The sequence below is a fragment of the Ovis canadensis genome, chromosome 23 (assembly GCF_042477335.2).
Source record: "Ovis canadensis isolate MfBH-ARS-UI-01 breed Bighorn chromosome 23, ARS-UI_OviCan_v2, whole genome shotgun sequence".
Taxonomy (NCBI): domain Eukaryota; kingdom Metazoa; phylum Chordata; class Mammalia; order Artiodactyla; family Bovidae; genus Ovis; species Ovis canadensis.
The window spans coordinates 57,116,798-57,136,281 of NC_091267.1; the positions used below are offsets into that span (position 1 = coordinate 57,116,798).

General features: G+C 48.2%; 1 protein-coding gene across 1 annotated transcript in view; it reads left to right on the forward strand.

Moving 5' to 3' along the window:
• The window catches only part of LDLRAD4 (low density lipoprotein receptor class A domain containing 4), a 155,677-nt gene that overhangs the window by 88,926 nt on the left and 47,267 nt on the right, over positions 1 to 19,484 (forward strand). The window contains 1 exon segment of the mRNA XM_069569049.1: positions 12,237 to 12,687. Within this exon segment, the coding sequence (XP_069425150.1) occupies positions 12,648 to 12,687 (40 nt within the window). The 5' untranslated portion in view covers positions 12,237 to 12,647.

Here is a 19,484-nt window from a genome sequence, read left to right on the forward strand (position 1 = left end):
CATCCATGGGCGTGTTGTTGAGCCCAAGGTGTTTCCATGAGCAGGAGCCTTGCCATTGTCCTCTCTGCTGCAGGTGTGTGGGGTCACTGTCAAAGGCGGTGGTTTTTCTGTTTAGCCACATTTTTACCTGCCTTTTGAGAAGCATGGAGAATTTTGCTTTTGCTCTGTCTTGCTGAACACTATTAAACTCAGAGGGAAAAGGCAAATAAAATGGTATTGTCCTTGGAACCGTTAGAATTTGTAAAGGAGACGTGATGAATGATGGAGCACGGGACACAGCAGACCGTCGAAAGGTTGTCAGTAGCGGCCGCTCAGGGCTGGGGTCCAGGTGCCGGGAAGCACTAGGTCACTGGGTTTCTGAGGCTGTGGAACCAGATCTGGATAGATCCAGCAGCCTGCCCACCCTCCCCATCCCTGAAGCTGTGGGAAGAGGCTGAGTGAGACACTCTTCTAGGCCTGTAGTGCTAAGTCAGGGCTCGGAGGCCGCTGTCATCTGTGTGAAGTGAAGTCCTTGTGACATGTCATGCTTGGCCCTGTGGTTTGTACTGTGAGGACAGCGTGGGGCGTGGGGACAGAACTTCAGGCCCCACGGAGCCACCTGCCATCCAGCCTTTCACAGGAAGAATTGCTTCTTCATGTCGACCCAGAGTGGACTCCCGGACACAGTGGACAACCCCCTGTGGACCCTCCAGCCAGGACCGCAGACTCTGGGCTCTTGTTGCTACTTGTGTGCCGAAATCACAGAGCGAGTTTCTTTCCCTTTTTTGTGTTTAGAATTAGAAGATTATCTTTCAAATAAGCTACAGCATAATTCAGTGATTTATAGTTGGATTCTTTGTTCATATTTTAATTTTCAAAGATTGATATATGTTAGGCTTTTTGAAGAGAGATGTAAAGTATATATAATGAAAGACTGAAATAGCTCCCTTTTTATACATAAGCAAAATGGAGGTTTCTTAAAATAGAAAATCAGTAACTTGCTTTTGAGTAACACCCTGGCATTTTACGTGTTTTAAACTATTTTGTGGGTTCAGTATTGAAATAAATAGCTTTTAGCTGAAATGTGAAGGCTGTCTTATTTACTCCGTGAGTTTTTTTAATTTTTTAATTTTTAAGAACAGGGATTTTAAGGCTAGCTGAGCTACTTCCATACAATAATTATAGAGTTTTTCAAAATTTTTACATCTTTTACAATGATACATGAACAGTTCCATTCTTCTTTGCTAATACATCTGTATTAATAAATATTCTAACTTTTTAAACATTTCCACCACTAGATCAATGCTCAACTATGCAGAATTTACTTTTATTTTTCTTAGAGTAATCAGAATTGGAAGAGGCTGTCACGTTTTCCCTGATGATTATATGTAGAATCTGATTATCCGTTAACAGTATCCAGACAGGATTGTCTCCCCAGGCTGAGAAAACAGGCCGAGGGAGGGTAGTGTGAACCACGAGCCCACCCTCTGCAGGCGTGGCCCTGGAGCCTCTGTGACCCAACCTGCAGTGGACTGCTGGCTAAAGACGGAGCAGGCTGCCCCGCGGGAATGGTTAGAGTCTCTGTCTGGGTCTCTGGGAAGGTTCTAGGGCCAAACTCATTGGAGTCTAGATCTTACTATTCATATGTGGTCCAGGGACCATCAGCAACAGTACCGTCTGGGAGCTGGTTAGAAATGCAAGGTCTCAGGCCTCCCAGACCTGCTGGTCTAAAACCTGTGTCCCACTAGGCTCCTCAGGGTGCACAAGCACCTTCAGCTTCAGGGAGCTCAGGTCCAGGCCATTGGTTTCCCAGATGGCTGAGCATCACAGTCATCTGTGGAGCTCGTTAAAACCGTAGGATCCTGACCCAGTTTCCTGACAGACTGATGACTAGATTTGGGGTTACCTGGCCAGATGTGTAACTGCTGGTCTGAAGTGGGTCACCCCTGGCTTGTGGGGGCCTTTTAGAGAGAGGGGATGTCACCTGCCGAATATGTTGAGAGGGCCTATGTCTAGCCTTCTGTGAGTATCCTTGTCTCTGGGCCTCCATCCCTTAGTGGACGTGGCACTCCTGAAGAGGCCTGCAGACCACTGGCCCAGGGTGCCAGCCTGTCTGCGGCTCCAGCTGATGGAGACGCACGTCTCAGGCGGTCCCGCTGCCCAGCCTCCATCCCTTCTCTTCCAGTTCCCATGGAAACAGATTGCAGGGAAACTGGGCACGGTACTGTCTTTACTCTGTTCTGGGATCTGAGGTCTCTGTGTTACCATGGGAACCGGGAGGGAACCGGATGGTAGTGGAGCAGCTAGACTGCTTTCCAGTCTCAGTGGCACCCCCATCCTCACACCCAACCCTCTTCTGCCCAGTGTACCTCTGAGCTCAGAATGCAAGCTGCTGAGTGTGGCTGGGACTCGCCCTGGAGACAGTGTGTGTTGCAGGGAAAAAGTGGGGCTCCTAGAGCACCCTTGAAGGTGCCAGTCACTGCCTTTTCCCCCAGGCCGCCATTTCTGGGTGTTGGTTTAAGTTATTGAGATGTCACCCTTTTTTATTGTTTCTTTTATGATTTTGTTGAATGTAATAACATTTTTATTCAAAGGAGGTGAAGATATGAATCATTTTAATAGGAGTGATTCTCTGATGTAGGGATTACCTACGGCTGGTGGGTGAGCCTGGCTCATGTGTTGGGAAGGACAAGGGCCTTGTGGGGTGAACAGCAGGGCCGGGGGTGGGGGTGCCAAGTCAGGTGGACATTTGGCCTGTGGTAAGGAAAAAGAAGTGTACCTGATGGTGACCCATTTAAGTAATTGTTTGAAGATGAGAATATTAAATTCCAGTCTAGGAGGCCCTGGATTGGAACTGAGTGATGTTCAATGAACCCCACCCACTCACAGCCCAGTCGACTTAGCACACCACCCTCATTGCACCCAAGCATCTGACAACCAGGCGGTGTTGTCTGTGCCCTTCTTCCCTACTCCCCATTCCTGCCTTGGCTGTGTTTTGAGGGCCTCCTGGGTGTTCTGAGGGTACGTGCATGCCATCATATATTTTCTCAGCACTGCTGCCTTATGGTTACATTAACGTCCCCCTTAATAGATGAGGAAACTGAGGCTCAGAGAGGTTGTGTGGCCTGTCCGGGTGGAGTGGTGGATGTTTAGCAGAATGCTTATTCTGAGCCCCGTCTGTTTGACCCCAGAGCCATGCTTGCTCCTCTGAACACAGCACCTCCATGCGTGAGTGGCTGTGTCAAAGCCAAAGCCGGGTTTGAGCCCCACCTTCATTCTCTGTCTTGGCCTCTGACCCCGATCCAAATGAATAGGCAGCTCCTTGCTCTTTGACATTAGTCTTGCATATTTACTTACAGTTATTTTTGTATTTCCAATGTGTTTATCAGTATATTCAATTTTTTAGTCAAAACAGACAAAATTTAGTTTTAATGATTTCATGCTTCCTCTTGGGATATTTGGGGGAACACCAGCCTAGAAGCTGTTTGGGTAAAAAGCAGTAGAGCTTTCGCTCCTATGAGGAACGTGATCACACCGCCTGCTTCTCGCTGCCAGAGCACGCGGAGTGGGTGGGGGGATGACGATGCTGCTGTGACCCTCCTGTCCCCTCAGGAGGGCTCCCATCTGGAGGAAGAGGCTCTGGAGAAGAAGGGAATAGAAAAGGGCTGGTTTTAGAGGGGAAGAAGACACTTTTTTCAGTGTGGAGAAGGTTGCCCGTCAGGCTGTCCAGTGCAGGGGGAGGCCCTCAGTCCTGGGGCCGCCAGACCCTGGCCTGCTGTGGCGGGTGGTGGGAGCAGGGGCAGTGACGCCAGGCTCCAGACTCGGTGCTTACAGTTTCCTCCTGCTGCCAGACCCTGTAGTTTTCTTGGTTGGATTCCTAGAGTTCTCTCGTCCAGATCTGACTGTGGCCACACGAGACAGGCAGCCTCAGTGCCGTGAGCACCGAAGCGGGCTGAGTGCACTGTTGAGGACGCAGTGGTTTCTGTAGTGTGGTGCGTGCTCTGAAGCCGTGGAAACTCAGCAACAGTAGGCACACCGGCCCAGCCGCTGCAGGGCAGCACCGCCCACCTCTGGGTGGTGGGAAGGTTGGTCCTGTGTTACAGGAGGTCTGTCTCCTCTGCTGGGGACGCTTGATGGGATTCATTGTACCGGCAGTGGTGCTTCCCTCATGGATAACACTCGTTTGCTTCTGGTGTGATGAGCACACACGCTGGCCTTTTTTACCGAGACAGGGGAAACTGGGTCTGATGAGCCTTGTTTGCTTGGCCAGAGGCCTCTAGGCGCACGGCAATGGGTTGTGTAGTCCCATTAGTCGACCACGCAGCCTTTCCCCTGAATTCTCTGCCCCTTCAGCAGCTGTTCTTCAGGACAGGTGCACTGTTCCATCCAGCCTTCCAGGGAGCCAGGAAACTCTCTCACTGTTTCCATAATGGCTGACTCTGCCTTTTAAAGGCAAGCTTCCTCTTTGTCATTAAAAAAAAAAAATTTCTTTGGTTGTCCGGGTCTTAGTTGTGGCATGTGGGATCTTCGTTCTTTGTTGTGGCATGCGAGATCTTTTAGTTGCAGCCTGTGGGATCTGGTTCCCTGACCAGGGATCGAACCTGGGCCCCCTGTGTTGGGAGCATGGAGTCTAAGGCACTGGGAAGTCCTGTACTGTTTCTTTAGCGTTGACTGGTGGTGTGTTTTATACGTGGCTTCTTATTAAATGAGCAGCATTTCTCTGAGGGTGGTGCCATCTACTTGACAGATGAGGAAGCTGAGGCTCAGGGTTAAGTAACGGCAGAGCTGCAGGAGCCCTAGACCGGGGTAAATCCCGGGCTGTCTGCCTCAGAGCCTGGCCTTTTGCCCTCTGGCCTGTCTGTACGGACAGCTCTCCTTCCAGTGTGTTTTGAGTGGAGGAGGGTTGGCCCTGCCTGTGCTCCAGATGTCCAGACTGACCCTCCACAGGGAGCACCCTCTTGGTGTGCATATCTCATGGCCAGAGCCTCCTTGGGTCCTAGGCTCTTGGCGCTTTGTGCAGCTGAGGCAAGGCAGAGGGTGACAAGTGGGTGACTGACCGAAGCCCCAATGTGATCAGTGCAGTAGAACCAGCATTTATTGGGTACCTGCTGTATGCTAGTCCACATAGTCAGTGTTGTGACTGCAAGATTAGCAAGAAAAGTTTCCATCAGGAACACCTCCACAGAGATAGGTGCAAGTGCCATGGGGACAGAAACTGGCTTTCTTTTGCTCACTGCTGTCTCCCCTGCACCTAAAACAGTGCCGTGCAAGTCAGGACGCTACAAGTTACTGAACGAGAAGATGCAGCCTGTGAGGTGTTCTGTAGGCCAGAGTGTGAGGAGGTCATGGGGGAGGCACGGGCGTGCAGGTGTTGGCCCAGTGGCTGTGACGGGTGACAGGGCTGTGGGAGTGCATGTGGGGAGTGGGCTCCGTGGCCCATTGTTCTCTTCTGCTCCCAGCCACCTTCCCTTGCTTCTCATAATCGTTACTCCTGTGGGGCCCCCCTTTTCATGGCCTACCATGCCCATTGTAAGCTGATTTTATCTGTGGAAAAGTGGGGTGAGGGAGAGGGCTAGCTGAGGAGCTGCCCCCTCACTCCAGGCTGGGAGAGGTGACTTTGGCTGGCATCTACTCTTGAGGTGGCCTGACACACTCAGCCTAAATCAGGGGCCCTTCGGTCAGAGTATGTGCGCCCAAGAACTCTGGCTCTGCACCAAGGCCTTGGCCCTTCTGCACCTTCACCTTTGGGCATGTTGGTGTCATGGGCATGGCCTGAGCTGGGCCTGGGACAGTGGGGATTGTCTCAGGATCCCTTGAGCCCACAGCCGGGAAGTTCATGTGTGCACTGTGCCCCTCCTCAACCTCTTCCTTTGGCTGGTTTGTGTCTGTGGGAGAACCTGGAGCTCAAGTCGAGACTGACTCCCAGTTCTGGTCTGGCTTTGTCCTCATCCCGCATCCCCTGAGTGTGTGCTCTCCTCCTGGGCTTCCTTGTCCTCCTCCCTGAAATGAAGGGAAGACGGAAACACTATGGGCACCTCCCCCATCCCCCCCCCCCCCCCCCCCCCCCCCCGCTCTAAGATGATATGAGCAGGTGGTGATATCTGTGCTGACTTATTAGGGACAGTTTTCCTGCTTAAGTATGTGGGAAGTGTTCTCCAGCTTGGTTTGTGTAGAGCTCAGATTGTAGGTCCTTTCAGTTCAGTCGCTCAGCCATGTCTGACTCTTTGTGACCTCATGAACTGCAGCACGCCAGGCCCCCCTGTCCATCACCAACTGCTGGAGTCTACCCAAACCCATGTCCATTGAGTTGGTGATGCCATCCAACCATCTCATCCTCTGTTGTCCCCTTCTCCTGCCCTCAATCTTTGCCAGCATCAGGGTCTTTTCCAGTGAGTCAGGTCTTCGCATCAGGTGGCCAAAGTATTGGAGTTTCAGTTTCAACATCAGTCCTTCCAATGAATACTAAGGACTGATCTCCTTTAGAATGGACTGGTTGGATCACCATGCAGTCGAAGGGACTCTCAAGAGTCTTCTCCAACACTACAGTTCAAAAGCATCAATTCTTTGGTGCTCAGCTTTCCTTGTAGTCCAACTCTCACATCCATGCATGACCACTGGAAACACCATAGCCTTGACTAGACGGACCTTTGTTGGCAAAGTAATATCTCTGGTTTTTAATATGCTGTCTAGGTTGGTCATAAATTTCCTTCCAAGGAGTAAGCATCTTTTAATTTCATGGCTGCAGTCACCATCTGCAGTGATTTTGGAGTCCAAAAAAATAAAGTCAGCCACAGTTTCCACTGTTTCCCCATCTATTTGCCATGAAGTGATGGGACCAGATGCTATGATCATTTTCTGAATGTTGAGCTTTAAGCCAACTTTTTCACTCTCCTCTTTCACTTTCATCAAGAGGCTCTTTAGTTCTTCTTCACTTTCTGCCATAAGGGTAGTATCATCTGCATATCTGATGTTATTGACATTTCTCCTGGCAACCTTGATTCCAGCTTGTGCTTCCTCCAGCCCAGCGTTTTTGATGATGTACTATGCATATAAATTAATAAGCAAGGTAACAATGTACAGCCTTGACGTACTCCTTTTCCTATTTGGAACCAGTCTGTTGTTCCATGTCCAGTTCTAACTGTTGCTTCCTGACCTGCATACAGATTTCTCAAGAGGCAGGTCAGGTGATCTGGTATTCCCATCTTTTTCAGAATTTTCCACAGTTTCTTGTGATCCACACAGTCAAAGGCTTTGGCATAGTCAGTAAAGCAGAAATAGATGTTTTTCTGGAACTCTCTTGCTTTTTTGATGATCCAGCGGATGTTGGCAATTAGATCTCTGGTTCCTCTGCCTTTTCTAAAACCAGCTTGAACACCTGAAAGTTCATGGTTCACGTATTGCTGAAGCCTGGCTTGGAGAATTTTGAGCATTACTAGCGTGTGAGATGAGTGCAGTTGTGCAGTAGTTTGAGCATTCTTTGGCATTGTCTTTCTATGGGATTGGAATGAAAACTGACCTTTTCCAGTCCTGTGGCCACTGCTGAGTTTTCCAAATTAGCTGACATATTGAGTGCAGCACTTTCACAGCATCATCTTTCAGGATTTGAAATAGCTCCACTGGAATTCCATCACCTCCACTAGCTTTGTTCATAGTGATGCTTCCTAAGGCCCACCTGACTTTACATTCCAGGATGTCTAGCTCTAGGTGAGTGTGAGTGATCACACCGTCTTGATTATCTGGGTCGTGAAGATCTTTTTTGTACAGTTCTTCTGTGTATTCTTGCCACCTCTTCTTAATATCTTCTGCTTCTGTTAGGTCCATACCATTTCTGTCCTTTATCAAACCCATCTTTGCATGAAATGTTCCCCTGGTATCTCTAATTTTTTTGAAGAGATCTTTAGTCTTTCCCATTCTATTGTTTTCCTCTATTTCTTTGCATTGCACTGAGGAAGGCTTTCTTATTTCTTCTTGCTATTCTTTGGAACTCTGCATTCAAATGGGTATATCTTTCCTTTTCTCCTTTGCTTTTCGCTTCTCTTCTTTTCACAGCTATTTGTAAGACCTCCTCAGACAGCCATTTTGCTTTTTTGCATTTCTTTTTCTTGGGGATGGTCTTGATTCCTGTCTCCTGTATAATATAACGAACCTCTATCCATAGTTCAGCAGGCACTCTGTGTCTATCAGATCTAGTCCCTTTAATCTATTTCTCACTTCCACTGTATAGTCATAAGGGATTTGCTTTAGGTTATACCTGAATGGTCTAGTGGTTTTCCCCACTTTCTTCAATTTAAGTCTGAATTTGGCAATAAGGAGGTCCTTTAGGTTTTATCAAGTGTTTGGATTTGCTGAGGTAACATTTTAAAGGATGGTCTAATGGAATTGTCTCCTTCCCTGTTTGCATCTTGTGTGCATATTTGAAGCGTGTTTTACCTCTGACTACCTGGAGCCCATCGAGCTGTCCAGAGGTCGATGGCTTTGAGGTTGTATTATAACAGTTGCAGATTGTTGTACACTCAAATTCCAGAGATGAAGAACCATGAGAAAGATCTGTACTGTTATGCAGACAGCCCTTTGTCTCAGACTTGGTTTCTATGCAGATTTTCTGGGCCCGTTTGCTGTGTCCTTTTTGTGCATATCTGTCCTGTCTCCCTTGACCAGAGACATGGCCGCAACTCTTTGCAACTGTACAGGCCATGGAATTCTCCAGGCCAGAATACTGGAGTGGGTAGCCTTTCTCTTCTCCAGGGCATCTTCCCAACCCAGGGATCGAACCCAGGTCTCCCGCATTGCAGGCGGATTCTTTATCAGCCGAGCCACAAGGGAAGCCCAACCAGTTGGTAGTAGAGGTTTTTTCCCTCTGGTAAGCAGTGTGGTGCACTGCTACAGTGCTTTGATTTGTCGAGGGTGGGACCATCCCTTCACCCCTCGGTGCTCCTTACTCTGAGGGTCAAGCAGTGTGGGGCCTCAGGCGGGGCCTCTTCGACCCAGAGCCTGGGGCTGGTCTGTCTGGCCGTCACCCAGGTAACCGGCACGCCAAAGAGGCCCGCAGTCCATGGTGTGTGGAAAGCAGAAATGAAACTGAGGTGCTGATCCCTGATGCACTGCACTTGCACTCATGTTGCTAGGTTTTTAGAAAAGGAGGTTTGGCTTCTCTGTTGACTTTGGCCTCTGTGCCCAGTGTGTGACCTTGTGTTGCCTAAACCTTGTGTCTCTGCAATTGAGCTTTCATGATAGGGTTTGTCTGTGGAATGCGGTTCTTTTCTCTCCCCAGTGATTCTAGGGACACTGTGTTTCGTATGAATTTCTGTAAACAAGTGGTAAACATATTCTGCAGCTTACTTAGTTAGGTTTTGTGGGTGTTCACGTTTTAAAAAATGTCTCTTCCTGTGGGAGTGTTTTTCCATCTCGCGTGCTCTATTTCCTTAGTAACTGTTGCTCTGTTATGGGAGCGACTTAACCATATATTTCAAGTGCAGTGTTGAATTGATTTATTTCCTGGTTAGTCCTGCCCATGTTCTTGGTATAAACAGCACATGTGTGTGTGAGTGTGTCTATGACAGGGTGATGGTAGTGTGCTTGTATAGAGGGGGCTCTTGAATGAGTCCATGTTACTCTGTGACCTTGCATCCTAGGTAAGTTGCCTCTTTCTCTCTTTATGCTTCCTCTTCCCTCCAGGTTTTCCTGATTTGAGTGTTACCAGGGTGTTGGAGATGACCTGAGACTCAGAAGTAGTGTGGGAAAAACAGTGGTTGGAAGGGTCAGAGACCAGGTGCTGATCCCAACTCCTGAGCACTCATTTCAGGGCAGAGTCTGTGACCTCTGTGGGCTTAGAGTCATCCCCGTGGTTTGAGAAGGTTCAGAGCAGTGAGCTCCATGGGCCTGTGTGGGGGCTTTGCTGTGTGGTGACCGTGGAATGGTCACACAGGCCCTGCCCCTTCAGAGATCAGAGCCAGAGGAGAACAGCCTCTCAGCCCAGATGCCGTCTGTCAGCTCCGCTCGGGGCAGCAGGCTGGTTTGTAGGGTCAGCCGAGGCTCTCTACTCCTCCTCCCGGCACCAGGAGCCTTGATCCACTCACCCGTCCAGTAGACCAGCGGCCTCAGCCCACTCCTCCATCGTCCAATAGGCTCATCCTACTGATGCCTACCAGGCAGCACCTTAGGTGCCCAAGGGAAACATCCCTGTGGGGCTTGCTGCCCCAGGAGAGATGGCTGAGCTCTCAGCACCCTGCAGGCAGCCCCAGCTCTTCTAGGGCCCCGAGCCAGATCACCTGGCTCTGTCTGCTTTTAGCCCCAGGGGTGGGCGAGGGGCCACCTCTGAGACCAGAAGGTAAGTAGGGCTTGTAATGGTAGGAGGCAGGCAGGACTGAGATGTGTTCGGCTTCTGCAGCTTTTTCCTGATTTTTGAATGGTTCCTAAATTGTGAAAATGGACATGTGGCGCCTCTGCTGACTCCGGGTCCCAGTCACCCCCGCCTTGTTTCTCAGCCCAGTGGAGACCCACCCTTCTTTCTGTGTGTTTTTAGAAAGGGCATCTTTTCTGTGTTGTTAGTGGTTAGGAAGAAAACTGTTATGGCACTTAACAGTTTCATTTTCACTTGAAAATGCTTATAAGGAGACTTCAAATGTATGTAGGAATATGCTTGTCATCAGTCAGTCAAGACAGTTGAAATAAATGCTCTCCCTTCAGCCTGTGTTGGGAATCACACATGTCATTCCCTAAACATCCAGGCCAAGACCATGTATGCCCAAGACCTCAGGGAGTTGTTACACACCTGTCTCCATCTCTCCTTTTTGAAGAAGCAAAGTTAAGCATTAGTGACTGTGACAGACAGGAAGAGAACAGAAAGGAAGAGTGTGTTGTTTCTTCTGTTTTTTTTTTTTTTTTTTAAATTGAGGTAGCATGCCTTTTGCAACAAAACAAGATAATTAAACAAAACTCCTCAATAAAACAGCAAAAGCCTTACTGCACTTGTGTTTCTCTTTGAGATCAAGGAAAGAAGAAATACAGTCTGGTATTCCTGTGTTTTGAAAGCATCTTAGACTGGAGTAAAGGTTATCAGGGTTGTGGGGCAGGTGGACTTTTCTGTTTATCTGGCAGTTCTGTTCCCTGAGGTGGATGGCTCCAGGGCACATGGCACTTTAGACGCTGGTGTTGGCCTTCGGGATGCTGATAACTGTGGGTATTGATCATTCGATATGGAATGTTTAAATTCAGAGAAAGAACATTTTCTCACATTTTTCAAGCACTTCAGACCCACCAATTACATAAATGATTTTGAATTAAATTTTTTACCTATTCATTAAATTTGAGGACTCCTACTGGGCTGCACTTCATTAACTGAGATTATTACTGCAAGTACATGAGGGCAATGCAGTTGAATTTCTTATGTAATGTAATTAAGGTGCTTCATTAATACATAAGGGCTTCCTTCCGGTCCGTCTGTATGAGTGATGTTTTACTTTGTTACCTTATGTTTATAGCAGGAGGGTTTTAACAGAGGGCTTCTTTCTGTTACGTGCTGTTTTCTTAAATTTTTTTCTTTTCTCTAGTTTGAAAAAGAGGAATAAAGTGATATTTTCTAAAAATTGACTATAAATTGATTAGCATGAAGTGATAATAATGGAAAAAAAGGTTCGTTTTCTCCAATGCCAGAGATTCATATTTGGGATTCTGTTTTAAAAGTCTGGTCCTTTGGGCTTCTTGTTGTTGATGTTGCTTCTTATATAGTTTAACAGCATTAAAATAGCTGATAAGTACTTATAAAGTACTTTTATTATCATGTTCTATGTAATATATATGAAACAGTTTATAGGTTAAATTTGCTTTTCCTTCATATTCTTGCAATAAATTTACCACTGGCCTTCAAGGGTCCCCCCCACTTCAAGGGTCACTTTTTGAAGCAGCTTAGCCCCCGTCCCTCCTGGTGTGCCGGCAGCAGTGGGTGTGGACCTCAGATCCTCCAAGACCTTGGGAACCTGCTGAGGAAATGGGTTTCTCCTCCAGGTGTCTGTGTTGGATGCATGTGACCTTTGTCACTGTTCTTGGAGCTGCTCGGAGCCTCTGGCGGTGTCTTGTTCCGGGGACAGTTCCCTCATCCGGCCCCTCACAGCAGCAGGAGAGGTTGCCCCACCGTCCCCGCAGTGTGGTTTCAGGCATGGCTCTGGGGGTGTCTTCGTTTTCTTTCTTGGCCTCTGTGGTCTACTGAATTCAGGCTTTACAGATCATCAGGAAAGTGATCTCTTTCTTTTTAATTTCAGCAAGGGGAGAGGCAAAGCACAGAGAGCTGCAGATCAGACCTTCCTGAGCCTCCCTGCCTGGAGCAGCAGAGACCTCTGGAGAATGCTGGCTGCCAGGCCCTCCCTCTGAGGTGGGAAGGCTGGTGTCCATGGGACAGCTTCCAGGCTCCTGGGTCCACCATGACCTCCATCCTTTGACTGGACAGCTGACGTGACCAGTGCCCCCAGCGTGTGTACTGCTGGACTGGGTGCCGTGTCAGGTACCACCTGCTCTCGGGCTGGGAGCCAAGCTGGTCAGCATCAGATGCTTCCAGAAGCCAGACAGCAGCAGATGGCCTCAAGCAAACTGAGATGGAGGTGACCTGAGGCCTCCTGGATGCTCCTGGGGACAGGACAGCTGAGGAGCTGGAGCCAGGCCTGCTGGGGAGCAGTATGCAGGAAGCTGGCTCTCAGGCCACGAATGCTTTCACAGGTGAGACTCCTCCATTCTGAACTGAGCATGTTATTTCACTCTTAGTAGGTAACGAGACACTGAGCAGTTCTAGGAGCTGAATGTGTGTCTGCATTTAGGAGCTGAAGCCCTACAGTGTCTGGGGGCTCAGGCTGCCACGGGGAATGATTTTGGCAAATCTATGGTGTTTTATCCTTTTCTGTAGCGAGGAATTTGAAACAGCATCAGACATTTTATGATTCTGCTTTGTTGAGTCGTAGGGCACACAGTGTCCCACGAGCCACTGCCCCTGAAAAAAATCCATCCCTTGCAGTGCATATGTCAGGGGGTCTGTCTGCCCAGAGCTGGGGGACTCGGAGGGAGCAGTCATAGCCGATGAGTACGTTCTCCCTCTGAGCCTCACCCGCATGCAGGCGGTGTGGGTGGCAACACTGAGTGCTGACCCGCTCCTGTAAGGACTTGTGGGCATGCCCCTCTCTGCCCCATCTGGTCTGCATCCCTTGAAGGGAACCGCTGTGTCTGGATGGTGCACAGAGCCAGGGCATGATCAGGGGCTTTTGAGTTGGGTCTTAGTTCTTTGTCTGAATCACTTAACATCCCAAGAAGCCACTAATTCTTATGGGCCTTTGACTCCTCGTTTATAAAATGGGGAACTTGAAGCTGAAGAACGTCATGGAATCCAGGGAAAACAGTTTTACATAAAAGAGGTTTTTTCCTATTAAGGGAGGGATGGTGGGAAAATTACAAGAAGTGACTGTGTTTCTCCCTCTGAGAGCCCCACGAGTTTGTCAGTTTCCCGGTTGTGTATAGCAGGCAGGTTGGGGTGTCAGGTGCCTGGAGAGAGCTTGAGGCTCGGCCCCCGCTGCCCGCCCTGCTCATGGACACTCACCAGGGCCAGCCCTGCTCCCTTTGCTTGTTTGACAGCCACCAAGGCCATGTGCAGCTCTCACAGGAGAACCACGATTGGGGCAGCCAAGCATGTGGAACACAGGAGCCCCCTCCTGGGGGCCCAGCTTGGGGAGGGCCCCTGGATGATCAGGGCCCAGGAAGACGAGTGTGGTGGCTGCTTCAGAGAAGCATGTGGAGCTCAACTCTCCAGAACCCTCCTCAGCCGCCAAGCCTGGCCCGGAAACCCATCCTCCAGTTGATCACTGGGTAGTCAGAAGCACAGGTGATCACCTGGACTTGGGACTTGTGTCTGAAGGGGCAGTGTTGCGGGTCCAGGCCACTCCAGGCAGACAAGGTCAGAACCAACAAGCTATTGGTTCTGGTTCCAGGACTTGCTGCTCTAGCATGAATTCATGCTTTCGTATGAACATCTGTTTCCAGAAGCTCATGGCTTGGCAGTGGAAGTTGCCCAGTAGCTAAATCCTAAATCTTGAATTAAAAGATTTTTATCTCTAGTGACTTACACAATTTTAACCATCTCAGTGTGTTTCCCAGTTTCTGGCATTGCAGGGATTTTTTTTTTCCTAATTAAAAAGAAATTTATGAAATATTTTAAAGTCTTTTTGATTTTTAAGTGAAAAACACAATTTTTGGAATGCCAAATTTAGGTACTTTTTTGTGAACAGGAGTCATAAAAGTTCTCATTTATGTAAGTATTCCTAACTCTTTGCAGACACTTTTATAGCTCCTTTGTCAGTGCTGCTTATAATACATTTAATATATATAGTGAATGAAGGAAACACTGAATATTTGTCATGACTGGAAGACTCTTGAATAACTTGAGTTTCTATTTAGTGATTCCCAAAGCATGTCAATGAATGAATAGCGTCAGCCAGGTAGGGACTCTAATGGCTGTGTCTCCAGGCTTTCTTGTCAAGCACTTGGGGATAAGTGATTAAAAAAACATGCTTCTCAAATTTGCGGATGACAGGAGACTAAAGGGAATTGCTGACCCTGGTGGCAGAATTGAAATTTAGAAATAGAGCAATATTAAAATATGATGAGGAAGTCTCCGGTAGTTCCAGGGGTTAGGACTCCATGCTGTCACTGCCAAGGGCCTGGGTTCAATCACTGGTTGGAGAAATAATCTCTCACAAGCCTTGTGGCATGGCAAAAATAAATAAATAAATAAACAGAGTGACCCAGTCCCAGAATAACACATGGTTAAGTAACTATGATAAATCATTGTGATGAAATTCCCTGTAGCTACTACAAAGGATGTTTTAGTGTTTCACGTTCTGGAGAAATGCTTACATTTTTAAGTGAAAAAAGTAGGTCATAAAGCAATAGGAAGAAGGTGATCCTTTTATTTTTATACTCAAAGAACAAAGACAGTATAGGTGGATGTGCACCAAAATGTTACTAGTGGCTACCTCCGAGTGATAGCAATACATAATGAGGTTTCCTTTCTTGGATTTACTTATCCATATCTTACAATTTTTCTTTTTTTAACTAAAAATGAAAATATCAAGATAATGAACCCAAAATAACTGTTCCTTTGTGATAAAAAGGAATAATTATTTGTATGTGTCCAGTATAGTTTAATTTTACTGCTTTATAATATTAAAAGAGTGCATCTGAGAACATATACTAAACCCCTGGCCATTTGTTTTGATACCAGAGGTCGATGAGGGGGTATGTTACTGTTTCTTTCCTTATTTAGTTGTGTGATCTTGGGTGAGTTACCTAACTTCTCTGGGCCTCAGTTTCCATGTGAAGTCAGGAATTAATATAATGGTCACCTGTGTGATCTGACAACTCTGTATCACTGGGTCCCAACGTTCTGTAGTTGTCTTTTGTTGGAGGGTGTCTTTGTAGAAACCTCATGGTTGTGTCTTTGTAGGACCTGGAGTGTAAACAACAGACTTCAGACTGGTCCTCATAGGTTTCATCTCTACAAGAAAGGCATGGGAAGTCTGTGGCCATAAGATGGGTTTTCCATGTTGCATATAGGTCCCAGGATGAAGGGAGAGTGGCAGGGCCTGGGAGGAGGACAGGGACCATCTTGGTGAAAGAGACTGGCCAGCTTCAGAGCTACGTGCAGGCTATGTGCCAGGGTTTTTGTTGGTAAAGCAAAAAACTCTTTCTGTTTTCTGTGTCTACACACAGCACTCACAGTGCTGGCCACCAGCCATGTGGGTGTTTCCTGCACCAGGCAACTGCGACACAGCTTGATGTCCTGCAGCTTTGTCGGTTTTGACCCTTTCTGCCTGAAGTGGCCCAGACCCCGAGGCACTGCCCTCTTCAGACACAAGTCCCAAGTCCAGGTGGTCACCTGTGCTTCTGACCAACCGGCTGATCAATTGGAGGTTCTTGTGATCTCTCCTGAGATTTGGTAGACTTGCTGGAGTGGCTCACAGAACTCAGGAAAGCAGCTGGGTAATAGTGTTACTGGTCAAGAAAAGCCAAGGCACAGTGGTGTAAGGAAAAGGTGTGGAGCCTGACATCCTCTCAGGCACCACCTTCCCCAGACCTCCCATGATCACCAGCCTGGAAGCCCTCTGACTCTGTACTCTGGGGTGTTATGGAGGTCTCATCATCCCGGCAGGAGTGGTGAGCTCACTGGCCATTTGGATGGGCTCAGTCTCAGCCCTTCTCCTCCAACAAAGGCCTGAGAGTGGGGGTGAAAGTGCCAGCCTTCTGATCCTGTGGGCAGTTCCCCTGGCAACCAGTCCTATCCTTAGGGGCTTTCCAAAGTCACCTCATTAACCAGGGCCTTGGCATGAACAACAAAAGACACCTTCATGGCTCTTACTGTTTAGGAAATTCTGAAGGTTTTAGGAGCCCTGAGTTGGAAACTGTGACTGAGACCAAACATATATTTCTTATGATAAATCTCAATGTCATGGTCCCAGCCCCTACCCCCATGGTTAGTGTGGCCTGGGAAATGACTTTTACTTCCTCTTTTAAGTATATTTTACTAAAAAGCCAGAGGTTTCAAGTTTTGTTATTTCTTGATCAGTATGCTGTAGGGCCAAGACACGCTTTGGAAACTGGAATCCTTTCTTGAACATTTCAGATGTGTGATTTTGCACTGTGAACTTGACCCTTCTTGTCAGAGGTGCATGCTGTGTCTCAAGCAGCTTTGCTGTCACTTTACATCTGTGCCATTTGCTGTGCTCCTAATGCTATGTCTAGAGGTCTGAGGGCATGGGGTGCAGTGACCTGTGACCTCAGATCTGGGCTCAGCCTTGGAACCCTCTCTGGCCTGGACTGCTCACCTCGAGCGTCCACTGTGCCGGGTGTGGAGATGTTCACAGTGTGAGTCAGCTGTCAGAGCATGGTCCACAGGAACTATTGCTCTATAAAACTTTCTTCCCCCAAACTATGTTTTGTTATTTTAAATTTGCATTTAGATTTTTAAAAAGTAATTATACAAATTCAGGCCTGGAGAAGGGCATGACAACCCACTCTAGTATTCTTTCCTGGGAATCCCATGGACAGAGGAGCCTGGTGGGCTACAGTCCCTTGGGTTGCAAAGAGTTGAACTTGACTGTAGCGACTGAGCCTGCATGCGTACAAATTCAGGAACTATTTTAATGTGCATTTTAATTGTAATATTTTAGAAATGCATGCAAAGAATGGAAATCATTAATATGTGGGTTATAAAAGTAATGAAAGAAAAATACAGTTTTGAGAGAAACCTGGTGAAGACATACTTTTGTTTGATATAAAAGTAGCTGTGACATGGCAGCCTCATTCATGAGGGTCAGACGTGCCAACCCTGATGCAGAGGGGCCCCTGCGGAGATCATGTGGACATTATAACTGTGGCTCCCAGTCTGTTTTTTTGTGATTGTTATCTGTTACCTATTTAGCTTTGGAAAAGTTTTAAAGTTCACATCTGCTCTGGTCAAATCCAGAAGTTACTTCCATGATCCCCAGTCTGTTTTTTTGAGGTGCTGATAATGATTATAATATCAGATATGTTGTTAGCTTCCATTTGGTTGTACATGTGCCACGAGTCAGACACTGTATTGAGCACTGCATGTACGGCATCTGTTGAGTCTTCACAGCAGGTATTTTATATGTAAAAAAACTGAGCCTGAAGAAGACCGTGCAGCGCAGCTGGTTGACGGCAGAGCTGGAGTTTGTGACCAGACCGGTAGCCTTGGTGAGAATGTGCGATCTGAGAATGGAGGATGTGAGCTCACAAGAGGGTATCACCACTTCTCTGAAGACAGTGCTGGCATGATAACTCAGTCTCAGCCACAAGTCTTGTTCTCCATCTCATACGTCAGTACCACAGGCATGGAGGTTATGTCGAGTGAGAGGGTGTCGGTATGCAGATGTGTGGGTGTCTCACTGGGGACCTGTTGGCCTTGGCCCACCTGGTAGGGTGAGTGTGAGGACCCTGTGCTCCTGGACCCTGTCCCGCTGACACCTCTGTCCTCTGCAGTGGACGGTTCGCTTAGTGTGAGAGACAACTCCTCTCTTATTAATCCTTTCCCCTGGACAGAGTGAAGTTTTGTGATGATCCTTATATAGCTTTCAAGACACCAATTTTCTATTTCTTTATGGCAGCTGGTAAAGTTGTGTCTGGTTGTGCAGCACGTTTCATCCTGTGGTGTGATTGGGACTCAGACCGCCCACCTGACTGCTGACCCCTGTTGAGTCCCCAGCCCTCAGGTGACCTCGAGACCCCAGCTGATGAGGATCAGGTGTCTTGACTGGGAAGTGGTGCTGAGGTCTTATGGCTTTCTGAGATGACGGTGGCCCATAAACCATCTTGATTAAGTGGTGACATGAGTGATGTGACCAATGCCAATGAGGCATTTTGTCTCAGAGACGATGGAGGCTCTGGCATCTGTAGGACCCAGACAGGACAGGATGTTGAGGGACTAGTCTGGCCCGTCCCAGCCATGCCAGGGAGCCTGCTCTCGGTAGTGCTGGACCCGCCCCCTCTGGAGTCCCAGTGTATTCAGCCTTCCTGCCTGCCCTTGACTGAGAGCCTGGAATGGGCCGGGGCAGAGCGTAACCCTAACTCTCCCCAGCGCTCAGACCCGCCCCTGCTCACTGTGTGACCTCAGTGTGTGGCCCCCTGGTGCATTGGTAGGGGACATGCAGGGTGGCTCACAGGGTGAAACGTGTACTCCTGACGGACAGTCCATGATGTGAGTTATGATCATGACAGTGCTCAGATCAGTGCGTGATGATTGAAGGTGGATTTGAGTCCTTGACCTTTGGAGCCCAGACACTGATTCAGCAATAAAAGAAAATGACTGTTAATGGCAGTTTTAGGCCAGGACTGTTGGCCTCTTCTCTTTCTTGTGGCCCATAAATTTAATGTGGCCTGATGCACTACGAAGGATAATAAAGCACATGGTGCTGCGGATTTTAAGACTTTTCTCTGGGAGTTTTCCTTCAGTTTTTCCTCTGAAGAGTGTTTGGGAGAGAGCTCTGTGGACAGCACCCAGACTTGTTTCAGATGCACGTGCTACTGTGCATCACTGCTGGACAGCACCTGCTGACCACGGAGGCGACCTGAGCGTGCTTCTATGGCCGTTCCACTTCCACATTTATCAGAAACATGCATGCAGTCTTGTTCAGTCACTGTGTCGCATCTGACTGTGACCCTGTGGACGAGACATGGCCTAGGTGCTGCCCTGGAGTTGACATGGAGGGCGTCCATGGCCTGGAGTGCAGTGATGGGGCCAAAGCCTGACCAGATTTGCTGGGGAGAAACAGGCCTGAGCTCTGGGAGTGGAAACATGCGAGTGCGGCCCAGAGCATTGTATTTTAAAGATGCGGAGGTCACAGCATGTTTGTGATGCTGCTGCGAAGGATCCCTTGGAGGTGGTATTGATGATCAGTGTGTCCAGAATGATCACTGTGTCCAGTTCAGATCAGTGTGTCCAGTCAGTGTGTTGA